At 40.5% G+C, this 15576-nt stretch overlaps 1 protein-coding gene across 2 annotated transcripts in view; it reads right to left on the bottom strand.

Moving 5' to 3' along the window:
• Positions 1-1095: 1095 nt before the first annotated feature.
• LOC144198177 (adhesion G protein-coupled receptor E5-like) overlaps positions 1096-15576 on the bottom strand; it is a 26076-nt gene continuing 11595 nt past the window's right edge. For both annotated transcript variants that reach the window (XM_077719068.1, XM_077719069.1), the window contains 10 exons: positions 15384-15537; positions 15198-15317; positions 14394-14593; positions 13226-13384; positions 12947-13141; positions 9052-9269; positions 8765-8923; positions 5656-5824; positions 2643-2741; positions 1096-2542 (listed from right to left, as the gene is read on the bottom strand). In XM_077719068.1, the coding sequence (XP_077575194.1) occupies positions 2501-2542; positions 2643-2741; positions 5656-5824; positions 8765-8923; positions 9052-9269; positions 12947-13141; positions 13226-13384; positions 14394-14593; positions 15198-15317; positions 15384-15537 (1515 nt within the window). In that variant the 3' untranslated portion in view covers positions 1096-2500. The remainder of the gene's footprint in view (positions 2543-2642; positions 2742-5655; positions 5825-8764; positions 8924-9051; positions 9270-12946; positions 13142-13225; positions 13385-14393; positions 14594-15197; positions 15318-15383; positions 15538-15576) is intronic.

Raw genomic sequence — 15576 nt, 5'->3', positions numbered from 1 at the left:
AAATGGCTTCCCTCTTCCTTGCACCTCCCTCACTAGAAGCCTTTCACTTTTCACCAACCATATTGAATAATGGATGCACAAGATATTTAATGATAAAAATGAAAAAGGTTCTTTGTGCCTTGAGATACGTCACGCACTTATGCAACTTACGCACTGCAACAAACTGGGCAGAGGAAGGTGGATGCTGGGTGAGCTGAGCTCTCACAGCGCCAGGCGTCGGTATTAGCGGCGGAACAAAGAACTACTGGGGAAAAGTCGCGCAATATTAAATCAAACTTACAAACATTTTTCGACATAAACACAATTTGCAGACATGTTTGTATGTACCGTTGTTCGTAAGTTGAACGTTCGTAAGTAGAAAGCGTCTGTAGTTATAATTCACTGCTGGACACGTTATTGTTGCATAATGACGTCAAAACGGCAGCCTGTTCATACTTTACTTGGCGTAAAGATCTCATCTCATTTTCTGAACCGCTTTATTCTCACACTTGCTGAAGCTTATCCCTTCTGATAGAGGCGGGCACGAGGAAACAAACAACCATTCACGCCCACACTCATACCTGTGGGCAATTTAGACTGCCCAATCAGCCTACCATGCATGTCTTTGGAATGTGGGCGGAAACTGGAGTACCCGTAGAAAACCCATGCAGGCCGGCCGGGGAGAACATAAAAACTCTACACAGTTGGACCTGACCTGGTTTCAAACCCAGTACCCCATAGCTGTGAGCCCGACACGCTAACCACTCGTTCCACCGGGCAAATATATAATATCTGTATTATATATGGGCAGCCCATGAGTGGTTAGCGCATCGGCTTCACCGTAGGGGACTTGGGTTCAAATCCAGGTCTAAATTTCCCCTAGGTATGAATGTGAGTGTGAATGGTTTTTGTCGCCTTTTGCCCTGCAATTGGCTGGCCACCAATTCTGACCCGACGTCAACTGGGATGGGCTCCAGAACCCCCTGCGACCCTAATGAAGACTAAGCGGTTCAGAAAATGAATGAATGATTGAATGTAGTATATGATTTCACAAAATAGTGGTTAATATCCCACATATTTTAAGTCAATAATTCATACAGATACAAGTGACATTCATCCTGTTGCAATGATAGATTTTTTATTATTTTTGTGCATATTATATTTAAGACAACAGTACCAAAACAAGAAAGTAGAAAAATATGTTTCCATACCCTAAAAGTCATTTATCAAAATCATAAAATCAACAGATATCCCAAACAAATGTCTGTACTTCAATAAAAAGTGCTGCTGAAAATCTTTATAATGAACAGTAATACATCAAGACACCCAGAAAGGTGATCAAAAGAAAATATTTCAATGTAAACAAAGATAAGATTCAAGCAGACTATGTATGTACAAAAGAAGCTAGTCTGACTAACAGTTTCTGACATAATAGGATTTGTTTCTATATAAATTATAATAACTCGGCTCTAAATTGCCCCTAGGGGTGAGCGTGAATGGTTGTCCGTCTCCTCGTTCACGTGAATTGGCTGGCCACCGATTCAGGGTTTCGCCCGCCTCTGGCCCGAAGTCAGCTGGGATAGGCTCCAGCACCCCTCCGCGACCCTTGTGAGGATAGAGCGGTTCAGAAAATGAATGAATAAATTACAATAACTCCACATCAGGTCAACTGGTGTATAAGTAGGAAAAGGTTTCAAGTTATTAAGAATGTTGAATGAAAAAAAAGTGACAAAATTATTCATGTACTACTTAGCTCGACTTCTTACAGTAACTGAAGAAAAGCAGAAAGCAGCGATAATGACTCGACAATGTGGAATTTCATCCCACAAACAATCTAAAAAACTGGAGGGTTCACATTCATCAAATAATAGGTGGGTCAGAGTTTTATTTTTTTTAAGAAATCAATCTGGAGAAATGGCCCATTGACCAGTGTCTAAATGCAAATGTGAACCAAAATAGGATGTTTCAAATATTCATGAGAGGTTCATATTGTCATTTTGTTTGATATTTTTTTCATTGCATTCTCGTTTGATTTTGTCACAATGTGCGTCGTAGCCATCTGACTAGCGGCAGTTCATGCTTTATGTACTATACAACATTAGGCATTTGTTTTCTCTCCCATGGTGTGAGTTTTTGTCTCTAAATGACCCGTTAACTTCAAACGTTTCATATGGAAAATACTCAGAAAATATTTCCATCATAAATTTCACAATGTCTTTTCTAAGCATAAGAGTAATTTTAAAGGAAATATAGCTTATTTCACAATAGAGGTGTGCTCAAGATCAAGCAAGAGGAAATACAGAAAAGATTCAGTGGCCTTGGTAAAATGTTTGAAAAAAAGTTAATATCTTTTAGTAGAATTATGTACTTTTCATCTTTTCACATGAAACACTAGCTTTGTCATAAGATCATCGTCCTGGTGCCTTGGCTCATTTTTTTTTCTTTTTAACACAAATCACAATTGATTTAAAATTCTATTATTAGCTACATACATTTGTTGAAAGGACACAAACACATCAAATCATATGTTGGATTCTCCTGTGTTATGCCCACTCCGGGAACCCTAAATGAACATAGACAAAGTATTGTTAGAATAACATACATCGTACTTAGTTCTGTTTTAGTGGTGGGAGACGGGGGGAGGTTCAGTTGAAGATTCTTACATGTGAGTGACTGCTGGATGGATTTGTACTACTAAAGTCAGAGTATCTTTTTTTGGGCACGCAGATGCAGGAGAAAAAGTTGTAGTACTCCTCTCTAACCTGCAGACAGCAGCAGAAAATAAAGAGTAAACATGGTCACAATGTAATGTCATGGCTCTCTTGAGTTCCCTGTTATTTCTACAACTCTGATTTTTCTCTGATAGTGATTGGAACAGATAATTCTTTGTCACAAAAACATTCATAAAGTTTGGTCCTTTTTTGATTTTGTTATGGGTTAACAGAAAAAGTGATCAAATCTGCGGGGTCAAAAATCTATATACAGCAACACAAATTATCAATTTTGGTGACTTAGAAAGTTGTGTCAGTGAAATGAGCTTCAGAGCATGGCTTCTTAACTTTTTGTGAGTGATTCTGAGTGTCTACAGCTGGTTACTTCTCTGAGGCCATTTAAATAGGGCTCATTGGATGCAAACGCCCACAAACGCAATAAATGGGAAAGTCAAAGGAGCTCAGCATGGATCTGAAAAAGCAAATCCTTGACTTGAACAAGTCAGGAAAGTCACTTGGAGCCATTTCAAACCAGCTGCAGGTCCCAAGAGCAACAATGCGAACAATTGTTTGTAAGGAAAAGTGCATGGCACTGTTTTGTCACTGCCATGATCAGGAAGAAAACACAAGCTATCACCTGCTGCTGAGAGAAAATTGGTAAGGAGGGTGAAGATTGAACCGAGAATCACCAAAAAGCAGATCTGCCAAGAATTAGAAGATGCTGGAACACAGGTGTCGGTGTCCAGAGTCAAGCGTGTTTTGCATCTCCATGGACTGAGAGGCTGCCGTGCAAGAAGGAAGCCCTTGCTCCAAAAGCGGCACCTTAAGGCTCGACTGAAGTTTGCAGCTGATCACATGGACAAAGATAAGACCATCTAGAGGAAAGTTCTGTGGTCGGACAAAACAAAAATCAAGCTGTTAGGCCACAATGCCCAGCAATATGTTTGGAGTAGAAACGGTGAGCCCTTTAACCCCAAGTACACTATGCCTATCATCAAGCACAGTGGTGGTAGTATTATGTGGTGGGGCTGTTTTGATCCCAATGGAACTGGTGCTTTACAGAGAGTAAATGGGATAATGAAGAAGGACGATTACCTTCAAATCCTTCCAGATAACTAGATAAGTTATCTGCCCGAAGATTGGGTCTTGGGCGCAGTTGGGTGTTCCAACAGGACTATGACCCCAAACACTCATCAAAAGTGGTAATGGAATGGCTAAATCAGGTTATAACTAAGGTTTTCAAATGGCCTTCCCAAAGTCCTGACTTAAACCCCATTGAGAACTTGTGGAAAATGCTGAAGAAACAAGTCTGTGTCAGAAAGCCATCAGATTTAACTGAACTGCAACAATTCTGTCAAGAGAAGTGGTCAAATATTCAAGCAGAAGCCTGTGGATCGTTACCAAAAGCGCCTAATTGGAGCGAAAATGGCCAAGGGACGGTGCTCGGACTTTGGTCGCTCGTCTTTTGGTCGCCGGTCTTTTGGTCGCCTCTCTTTGGTCCGCGTTGGTCGCCATTAGGGTTAGGGTTATGGTTGTCAAATGTACTTAGATATTAAACCCTAACCCGAACTCGACCAAAAGACGGACCAAAGAGCGGCAAACAAAAGATCGGCGACCAAAAGACCAGCGCCCAAACGTCCGGTTACGCCAAGGGACGTGTTACCAAATATTAGCGCTGCTATATCTATATTTTTGACCCAGCAGATTTGATCACTTTTTTTCTGGTCACCTATAATAAAGTCATAAAAGAAGGAAACTTCATGAATGTTTTTTGTGACAATAAAAGTATCTGTTCCAATCACTCTATCAGAGGAAAATCAGAGTTGTAGAAATAACTGTAAACTCAAGAGAGCCATGACATAATGTTCTTTACTAGTATATGTAAACCTTTGACCACAACTGTATGAAAACATGGGCCAGGAACGAGTGAAGGAAACTAGAGTGAGTAAAAAGGTTTCTTCAGATTGGAAGTGAAAATGCAAACAAAGTGAATGAAAAGACATACACATGTGAAAACCTAAGCAAATTTTCTAATTCAGTATTCAGTCAACAAAGTTAGCTATTTTTTTACATTGTAATGTGATTGTCAATTGTCTTTATTCACTCATTCATACATTTTCTGAACTGTTTATCCCAGAGGGCGCTGGAGTCTATTCCAGCTACCCATTGGCACCAGGCACGAGAAACCCTGAGTTGGTGGCCAGCCAATTGCAGGGCAACCATTCAACATATACTCATGTCTAGGGGGAAATTCAGAGTGTTCACCCAGCCTACCATGGATATTTTTTGGATGTAGGAGGAAATCGGATTACCCAGAGAAATTCCACGCCACCCCAGCGGCAACATGCAAACTCCACAAAGTAAGGACTGACCTGGAATTGAACTCTAAACCCCACAACTGTAAGGCCGACGTGCTAAAACCTGGTTTCCAATGTGCCTATATTTCTTTAAGTTAGTTATACATTGTGGGGCAGCCTTGTGACGCGAGTGGTTAACGCGTTGGCCTCACAGCTCTGGGGTCTTAGGTTCAAGTCCAGGTCGGTCCACCTGTGTGGAGTTTGTATGTTCTTAGCCTGCGTAGGTTTGCTTCGGGTACTCCGGTTTCCTCCCAAATTCCAAAGCCATATATATTAGGCAGATAGGACACTCTAAATTGCCCATAGATGAGGTTGTCAGTGTGGATGGTTTTCCGTCTTTTTGTGCCTTGTGTTTTTGCACCGATTCAGGGTGTCCCCCGCGTCTGGCCCGGAGACAGCAAGGATTGGCTCCAGCTCGCTATGCAGGATGCCCTAATGAGGATACAGTGGTTCAGAAAATGAGATGAGAACTGTACATTGTGTTGTGTCGGTTTAGTTTTCAGGGTTTTTTTTGTATCTGAGATTGCAAATAAAATCAGTTTGGAAACCAAATGCCTTGAGTACATGAGGATGTTATATAAAGTATATTGTACTGCAATAAACCCTACCTGTTTGGATAAAAGACAGTGCATGACGAAGATCAATGCTCCTTGCAGAGTGTTTAAGGCAATGAATATGTATTCCACCACTGTGTTTCCCCTGCGAAACAAAAAGACTCCAAATACCCACATGAGTCCCAGGATGCACATTTGGGCAATGGCTGTAACCGTGAAAGCTCTGCAATGAAAGTCAGAAGGTGACAGACAAAAAAAGTTGGCATGAATAGACATGGAACAGCAGCTCTTGAGGTCAAGTCAGGACATTACTTTAATACTTTTGATAAGTTCTCATTTGGAAAGATTCTAAAGTATTCATTAATTTTCCGTACCACTTATTTCATGGGGGGCACTGTATCTAAATTGATGCCCAGATAATTGCAGGCCAAAAGGAGACAGGCAACCATTCACGCAGAAACTCATACCAAGGGACAATTAAGAGTGTTCAACCACCCTACCCTGCATGTTTTTAGGATATAGAAGGGACCCAGATTACCCAGGACAATCCCTGTACCCTTGATTCTAGAACTGTGAGCTTGGCACCCTTACCACTCACCCACTGGGCCGCCCATTCAACAGTACTTTTCTCATCTCATCTCATTTACTGAACTGCTTTATCCTCATTAGGGTCACGGGGGTGCTGGATCCTATCCCAGCTGACTCTGTCCCTGAGGTGGGGGAAACCCTGAATCGGTGGCCAGCCAATCGCAGGGCACAAGGAGACGGACAACCATGTACACTCGCCCACATCTAGGGGCAATTTAGAGTGTCCAATCAGCCTACCATGCATGTTTTTTTCGAATGTGGGAGGAAACCTGAGTACCTGGAGGACACCCACGCAGGCGTGAACATGCAAACTCCACACAGGAGGACCGACCTGGACTTGAACCCAGGACCCCAGAGCTAACCTCTTGCTCCACCGGGCCGCCCCAATAGTACTTTTGTGAAAAATAGATTAATACAAAAGATTGGGATCTTTGCAGTTAAGTAGCATACATCAAAAAATATGAAAGGGAAAAAAACTTGACATGGATCAGATTTTTTTACATAATAGAAGAGGTTCTCAAAGTGTGCTACTAGGAGTGTCACCAGTAGTAGTCTGCCTACTTTTCCCCACAAGCGTCTCAACAGCTGGAACCTATTCCAGCTAACTATGGGCAGGAGGCGGGGTACACTATTTCCGAACCATTTATCACTCAAAGCGCTGGAGTCTATCCTAGCTACGTATGGGCACAAGCGGGGGACAAACTCAATTGCTGGCCAGCCTATTGCAGAGCACAAGGAGATAAACAACTACAGTAATCCCTTGAAAATCGCGGATATTGTAGACCAGATATGGCCGCGAGAATAAAAAAAAACGCGAAGTAGGATCCACCCCTATTATTAATAAATACCCCACCACATGTTTTCGTGTCTATACAAAATTACAATTACACAAGTACAATTATCAAGAAGTTGATTTATTAATTACAGTGTCCCCTCACTACCTCGCGGTTCAGCTATCGCGGACTCAGAGCTTCGCTGATTTTTTTTTGGAAAAAAAAATACAAATATTACATTGAAACAACTTATTTTACTTTTTTTTGTTATAACACGAATTTCACTCTCTCTACCCGTATTCTATATGGTGTACTGTATACAGGGGGGTAATTTATTTTTATTTTATTTTTTAAAAATTTTGGAATTAAATTCAAATTAAGCCGTTTTGAAGGGGAATCCCTACTTCGCGGAAATTCACTTATCGCGGGTGGTCCCGGTCCCCATTAACCGCGATAACCGAGGGAACACTGTATTATATTTAAAATCATATGAAAAATTATTAATACTGTGTCAGATGTAAATATAATATACATGTAAAAAATACTTTAAATACTGTACTCACAGTGAAAATAGTTATCTATAAATAAATAAAAACAGGTTAATGGTAGTTCAGTTTTGATTTTTAAAGCATGAGGACAGTCGAACTTGTTGATTAAGCCTGACTTTGCCATGAAGCCAGCCTGCAAGAACATCACACATGAAAAGAGTCAAGCAATCCGTGTGAACAATAGCACTTTCTGTTCATTTTTGAATATGAATGGGCGAGAAGGCATCCTCTTCCAAAAAACGTGTCGAGGCCTGTTCCGGCCTGCACGCGTCGCTGGATCCCCGTAGCTCTGCTTTTCAGCCATAACGTGACTTTGCAACGTGGAAGTGGTGGTGGCTCCGGTAATGATACTTCCACAGAGAGAAGGCATTTTAAACGACGATCCAAAATCCAAACAAAGCTGGAAAAGTCTAGGCGTTTGGTTTTATTATAGTGGTAATGTGCGCGATGGTAAATTCACTGGCAACAAAGCAGGAGAGGGCAAAGTCTTGTACTCCACAGGCTTCTATAATGTATGTCGCATTATCCTTCTTCTGCAGTGAAATTCATCTTCATTGGTGCTGGCCACACAATTTATCCCCGAAGAAGTAGCGGAGCCCTGACTTCCGTTATTTTTAAAATGTCTTCCGTTTTCGACTTTCAGTGTGGATTTTGACATCTTCATGAACTTTTAATTTTATAAGGAAAAAAATCGGTTATGTAGTGAAGCCCCAAAAGTTGAAGCCGCGATATTCGAGGGAATACTGTAGTTTGTAGGATCACAGTATTCATATGCACACTCATATCTCAGGACAATTTGAAGTTTCAATAAGGTTACAAGCGTGTTTTTAGGATTCAGGAGGAAGCCAGGGGGAAATCATACGAGCAAGGAGGGGAATACAAACTCCACACAGGAAGTCCAGAGCCAAAGATTGAACACTTGACATTATTACTGTGTAAGGCAAATGTGCTAACCTTTCCACTCTGTGTCGCCAAGTACAGAGTGGGTTAGAATGTATTGAAGCTCTATTAAGGTAATTTAAATTAACAGCATAGGGATGAAAATAGCTACATATGGCTGTGGTGCTACAATATTTAGGCATCTCTGCTGTATTTCCTGAACTCTATGGCCTACTACATTTCTGTATTTGGATGTTGAGTACGAGATATTTTAAATCCTAATATCCTCATTCATTAATTTAAAGAAATATTGATAACAAGCAAGAGAACAAAAACAAACAAATAAATAAAAATACCCGAATTGTTCTCACTAACTTTAATTTGTTGAGCTTGGATAAGTCTGGGTTTAGGCTGCTGAACTTTTGGGCCAGCTTCCAGACAGTGACGATGAAGAAGAAGACATTGAGGAAGATGATGACGCACACAGGCCCATAGAAACTCCAGATGAGGCCGTCTTTGAGGGAAAGCCAACAGCTACAGAGTAAATACATATAAATGTCACTGTCGTCATGTGGTTTCAAGTAAAAGCAGGTTTCTGCTGTGCACTCAAGTGCTAGCAATCAAACACAAACCTCTGGTCCTTTTCTAAATACCACACTTACTGCTCTTTGGTGCCATATCCTTTGGGTCTGATGATGGCCGTTAGAATGACAACAAACAAGGGTGTCACATATCCAAAGAGGATTAAGTATAGGGGTCGAATACTGGCATCAAATACCAGGACCACCATACGATACAGCTGCACCCCTTCAAGCAGCATCCATGTAAACACCCCCATGAAGAAAAGATGGAGAACAGCAGCAATAAACCTGCAGCCGCCCTGTAAAAAAATACAAACACATGAGAAGCTGAAGTAGCACAAAGATCTGGGGAATTAAATGAATTTTGCTTGCTCATTAGTTTTGTTGATCATTCCAAAAGTGCAAAGATTTTGGTTACCCCAAAAATAATTTTGGTTATTCAAATTTTAGGGAATTTAGGTCACAAAATCAGAGAAAACACTTAAAGGTCAATACAGGAAATTTTTGAGTATTTTTTGCTGCTTTACTATTTTCCCGGTACTTGTGATCTGATTGTTCATAAATTCACTATCTAACACAACAGCAGCTTTAAAACAAACATTGACGTGAATGTTTCTAAAAGTGAGAGTTTATTGAACATCTATACCAGGGGTTGGCTAACTATTCTACAAAGGGCTGCAGTGGGTGTGGGTTTTCATTCCAACCCATAAAGAGGACACATTTACACCAATCTGGTGTCCTACAATTGCAGTAAGTGGATTGCAGTCATGTGCTTTTTGTTTTCTACAGAAATCTCATTGGTCAACGTGTCTGTGTTGGATCGGTTGGGACAAAAACCTACACATACAGCGGCACTTAAGGACCGGTTTGCCCACCCTTGATCTATACCACAATGAGTTAAAAAAATATATAAAATTCACACATTGTATCTTGAGTTATTTTGATCGAGGATGTGGACTAGAGGTAAGGTATCCATTTTACAAATATACTCCTGTTATAAATAATGTATATATAATATTTTATGACAGAAAATACACTAATTCTTCAAAAATGAAATACAGACAATCCCCTACTTACGAACATTCAACTTACAAACAAACGGTACATACGAACATGCCTGCAAATTGCATTCATGTCGAAAAATGTTCGTAAGTTTGATTTTGTATTGCTTGCCTTTTTCCGAGTAGTGCTTCTTTCCGCCGCTAATACCGACGCCTGGCGCTGTGAGAACTCAGCTCACCCAGCATCCACCTTTATCTGCCAAGGTTTTTTGCAGTGCGGAAAGGTGTGACATATCTCCAGTGCGCAAAGTACCTTTTTCATTTCTATCATAAAATATCTCGTGCATCCATTATTCAATATGGTTGGTTAAAAGTGAAAGGCTTCTAGTGAGGGAGGTGCAAGGAAGAGGCAAGCCATTTCATTTGAAACGAAAGTGGCAATAATAAAGAAGCTTGATGCGTGTGAGAAAGTGGTGAGCGTTGCACGGGAATACAACTTGAATCGTTCAACCATCAGTAGCATTCATAAACAGAAAGATCAAGCGGCAGTACCCAAATATTAAACGTTGCACAAAGATTCCGAATCAATTGAATGACGCCATACAATGCTACCGCATTTATGATGAAAAAAAGAAGAAACCTGCGCAATCGTCATTAGATAGCTTCTTTCGGCCGCTTTCTAGTAAATCTCTCCATCTCTATAGTGTAAGTATACAGTACTGTATGTATTCTCTCCATTTTATGAAAGGTTTTTTTTCTAAACAAACCAATGCTGGTTACTTATACGAGCCTTAAACATACAAATGCACTCATATAAACCTTCAATATACTTATATAGGCCTTAAACATAAATTATAATACAAAATATAGCACCGAATCTACTTCAATTTGAACAATTTCAATTTATGAACACTTTCAACTTATGAACAGGCACTCGGAACCTAACTCGTTCGTAAGTAGGGTAGCGTCTGTACTTCCGGAACACATCTTTAAACAGCCTTCCTTGTACAACTGTACATTAAATTGATGGAACAATATGGTTATAGTTAATGTTCACAGTGATCCTCTTTAATATCATTGTATGATGTATCAACCATTACTTGTTGCATTAACAGGCTTGGTCTGTATGTTATCCAAATAATAAATAAAATCAAACTAACATATTAATGCAAAATCTGATCTCATCTCATTTTATCAAGTTTTTCCTCTTATTCTATGTTTTTTGATCACTCCAAAATGTGTATGCTGTATAACAACTTAAAAAAAAAATTAAAAGTACGTTTCTTTGTATAACTGATCTCGTTTGACCTATTTCGGCTCTAATTTGGATCATCTCGGTCACTGGTCGCAGACAAAAACATCATCGTCGACTGCTAGTATTGTCATGAGTTAAGCATGATATGCGCATTTGCTTTCCCTTCTCACACGTCCGCCTTTTCACTAAATAAATATAGCGCACCAGCAAGCAGACAGTCAAACTGTCAGCGTCATACAGCAACATCTATATAATCTTGAATTTAGTGCATACAAAAGGACTGAATGGGTACTACGTCGACTTTTGGTATTTTTTTTTTACTTTTAGTGCCTATGTGGGTAGATATGTGCCCCATTTCATTTGTACGGTTTATTATTGCTTAATAAGGGTAATTGCAATCTTGAATAAGGGGAACAATTGGCCAGGCTTTGACAGGTGTGAATGGATCAGCTCTAAACACTCAGCGGTAGATGCTAGGGCACTCATGGGAGTTGACCCAACAAGTCTTCATGTTCTTTGTTGGCTTGGACAAGGAATTCAATTGCATTTCCTGCCAAGGGGTTACTCTAATATATGAGGTCCGGTCCGTGTATGAGCGATTTCGGAATCTTGTTCGCATAGTCGGCGGTAAATTGGACCCATTTCAATTGGAGGATGGACTCGCCAAGGGTGACCTTCGTTACCAACTCTGTTCATAACGTTTATGGACAGAATATCTAGACGCAGCCATGGTGTTGAAGGTGTGCAATTTGGCGGCTTCAGTATTGCATTCCTGTTTTTTGCAGATGATGTTAAATTCATCAGGCCTCGATTTCCAACTTTCACTGGAATGATTCGCCACTGAGTATGAAGTGGTTTGGATGAAAATTCAACCTTGTAAATTTTAGACCATGGTCCTGAATCTGGAAAAGGTGGGATGCCCTCTCTGGGCCCGAGTGAGGTCTTTACCCAAGTGGAGAAGTTCAAATATGTTCACAAGTGTGGAATAAAAGGAGCGGAAGATCGAACTGTAGATCGCTGCAGCGACTGAAGTGATGTGTACTCTGCATCGATGCAGCGTGGTGAAGAAGGAGCTTAGCGGAAAGGTGAAGCCCTCTGTTTACCAGTTGATCTACGTTCCTACCCTCATTCGTGGTCATTAGCTGTGGATTGTGACCAAAAGAACAAGATCCCAAGCGACTGACATGATGTCCAGACTCTCTGTTACAGATAAAGTCGGGGCTCGGAGTAGAGCCACCGTTCCTCCACATGGAGAGGAGACAGATTAGTTGGCCTGGGCATCTGATTAGGATGCCTCCTGTACGCCTCCCTGGTGAGGTGTTCCGGGCACATCTCATCAAGTGGAGGCAACGGGGCTGACCAAGGACATGCTGAGCTGACTATGTCTCCTGGCTGGCCCAGGAATGCCTTAGATACTCCCAGGAGAACTGGATGAAGTGGCTGGGAAGAGGGAAGTCTGGACTTCCCTGCTGAAACTGCTGCTCTTGCGATCCGACCTCAGATACGCAGAAGATGAGACATGTAATGTTGGCAAGTATTCATGCAAATCTTTTTTAAAATCATAATTTTCACACAACGTTATTAAATACCATATTCTGACGCTTAATGTTGCTTCTATTTTTGTCATAGGCCATTTTACAAACGGCACTCCACACCTATGTTGTATGCAAATGAAAGAAGTGCGACAATATCAATGTCATCTTGATATAATATACTGTACCTCAGGTTTTGTTTGGGAAATGCCGGCCAGGAAGATGAGGTCAGCAATAAATAGGCAGATGCAAAGGTGCAGGTGAATGGTTGTCCGTGTTCCTTGTATTGAGCGGCAGAACTTGAATGTAAAGATGCAAATACTCAGGCACAAAAGAGAGAGGATCAGTCCAATTTTTGTTATCAGCTGGGTCGCAAAGGATTGCTGGTGGAAAACATTCAACAGTGTAAAACAATTTTGAATAAATACATAAATAGTGTTAAAGTGCTGTTAAATTGTGTTTCTTACATCTATGGGATAGTGAGCCATCAACACGGCAAAACTACTGAGATGTTCACATCGACACACAGTGTGGGTGGCATTTGATTTCTGATGACGGCAGCCGTCCACGGCCCAGGCACCCCTATTATTCCAGTATGCACATATGTAGCTTGCCTCTGATTTGTCCTAAACCACATAAGAAAAGCCATGAGTGTTCACTTTCCCACATTCCAGAGCTTGTGGTTTTCTTGATCAAAGCAAATCTTTCCAACCAGAGTGGATCAAAAGTGTGATTTGCCCGTTTTCCTTTGCATGGTTTGTGATTTGTTTCCTATGCTTCAAAACAAATGTCAAATATTGCTTTGCACAATAGTGACTTCTTGCCACTACTTCTAGCACAAGTAAAGAATAGGAAAAACAATTTAGCTGCAATGGTGTGAATTAAGCAGTTTTGTTGAATGTATATATTCTCCACATATACTACAACAGTATTTCTTAATTGTTTTTTAGCTGCAACACACTTTTTGCATTGCAAAAATCTCAAGGCTCATGATTAAATTAAAATCTTCTGATTTAGAACTCTGCCACCTACACTTACAATATAAAGTCATTCTCATTCTCAACAAGAATCAGAGAAAGAGAAATATGTATTTCAATATATAATTTCTCACTCAGACCCCATGTCGCCAAAAATCGAAGTCCATAAACCGCAAACAACTTCCGGATCCCGTAAAAATTTACTCACGTTATTCCATGATTTTTTCTCTCAAATTTATATCAATCTCTTGATATTATGCAAAAAGTATTTTTTTGGTCACAGAGTTTACGTCACCAAAAGTTTAAGCCCATGAAACCAAACAACCTTTGGTTCACGGTAGAGCATACAATAAGCAACGACTGTAAGCTTGTAATATTACAATTTGAATCTTACAATATTACAATTTGAATCTTGTAATATTACACTTTGAATCTTGTAATATCACAATATGGGTGTTGGTCTTATTTCAATTTTAATCTCATGATATTAAGATATTTCTCTCTAAATATTACAATATATGATTTCATGGCAGGTAATTTCCCACGGCACACCTGACCATCGTTCAAGCTGTTTAGGAAACATTGTCTCTACTAGAAAACCTCAATATACCAAAACAAAAGGTTAGGACTTACTCAGTCTAAATACAGTATGACAAACCTCAAGATGCCTGAGTGTAAGGGTGATTGATTGGCTCAGATTATGAGTGGATGGGTTGGACACCACAACAGACACAACCCGGGAGAAAATTTCAAAAGTCGGTTGAACATCATCCTTTTCAAATCCATGGAGCTGGTCATAGGAGTGGTTAACAGATTTCTCCAGGTTATGGTAGTTCAACAAGGCAGCCATAGCAAAGCCTACAATGGAAGAGATTACAAATGCTTGATCATTTTACCAAATAGAAGGGAAATGACAAAGAGGATTGTTTTACTTATTGGTGTTAGAAAACACAGCTCTCTTCACCACAATCATTTTTTTTTCTTTTTTGTAGCGAATGATCGAAACTTCATTATCGTTCATTCATCATTTATCTTCCATATCGCCGAACCACCGTTGCTGGAGCATAACCCAGCTGTCTTAGGGCGAAAAGCAGACTACACCCTAGACCGGTCGCCAGTCAGTTGTAGGTCACACGGAGAGACAAAGGACCATCCGCACTCCCAATCATACCGCTAACAGCGGGAATCAACTCGGTGCCTGCCCGCACTGAAGTCAGGTGAGTGAACCCCTACACCACGAGGCGGCCATGATCGAAACTTTGGGCAAGTGAATTTAAATTAATTAATTAGAAGGCTGGCATTTTATCTCGGTGAAATTTCTCTTTTGCATCATTGCTTTTCACTGGAAAGTTCAAATGAGCCAAGAATTTCTGTTTTTACTTATGCTAACAATTTAGCATTGACAGAGATCTGCTGTGCTGATTATTTAATTTTGTAGAAAGTGGTAAAGGAAAAGGTTTACCAGGATATGGTCCTGTTCCAGCGGCTGTTGACCAGTCGGTATCAAGTGTCGAGTTTTCTGTCCACAGATGAAGTGGTCCAGTTGGCGGAGACCTTCCTCTCCGCACTGCAATCTTTACAGCTACCCCAACATACAATTACATTAATCCACACAACCCTCATGTCAACCTTAGAAACTGTGCTTTACCTGTCTGGTTTGAGCCCATTGTGGTGTTATCATTTCTGAGCTGTGGACCAATGAGTTTGATGGAGTCTTCCATAGTACTAAGGAGCATATACATGTCTTCGCTTGTGTCCATGTCGGGTGATGATAGGACAGTCTCGGATGCTGTCAAAAGTCTCTGTTGGTGTTATAGCACAAAGGATAAGGAATGTGCTTG

Source organism: Stigmatopora nigra, chromosome 6 (assembly GCF_051989575.1).
Source record: "Stigmatopora nigra isolate UIUO_SnigA chromosome 6, RoL_Snig_1.1, whole genome shotgun sequence".
Taxonomy (NCBI): Eukaryota; Metazoa; Chordata; class Actinopteri; order Syngnathiformes; family Syngnathidae; genus Stigmatopora; species Stigmatopora nigra.
The sequence above is the reverse complement of the archived record's forward strand: the minus strand, read 5'-3'. Positions and strand labels throughout refer to the sequence as shown.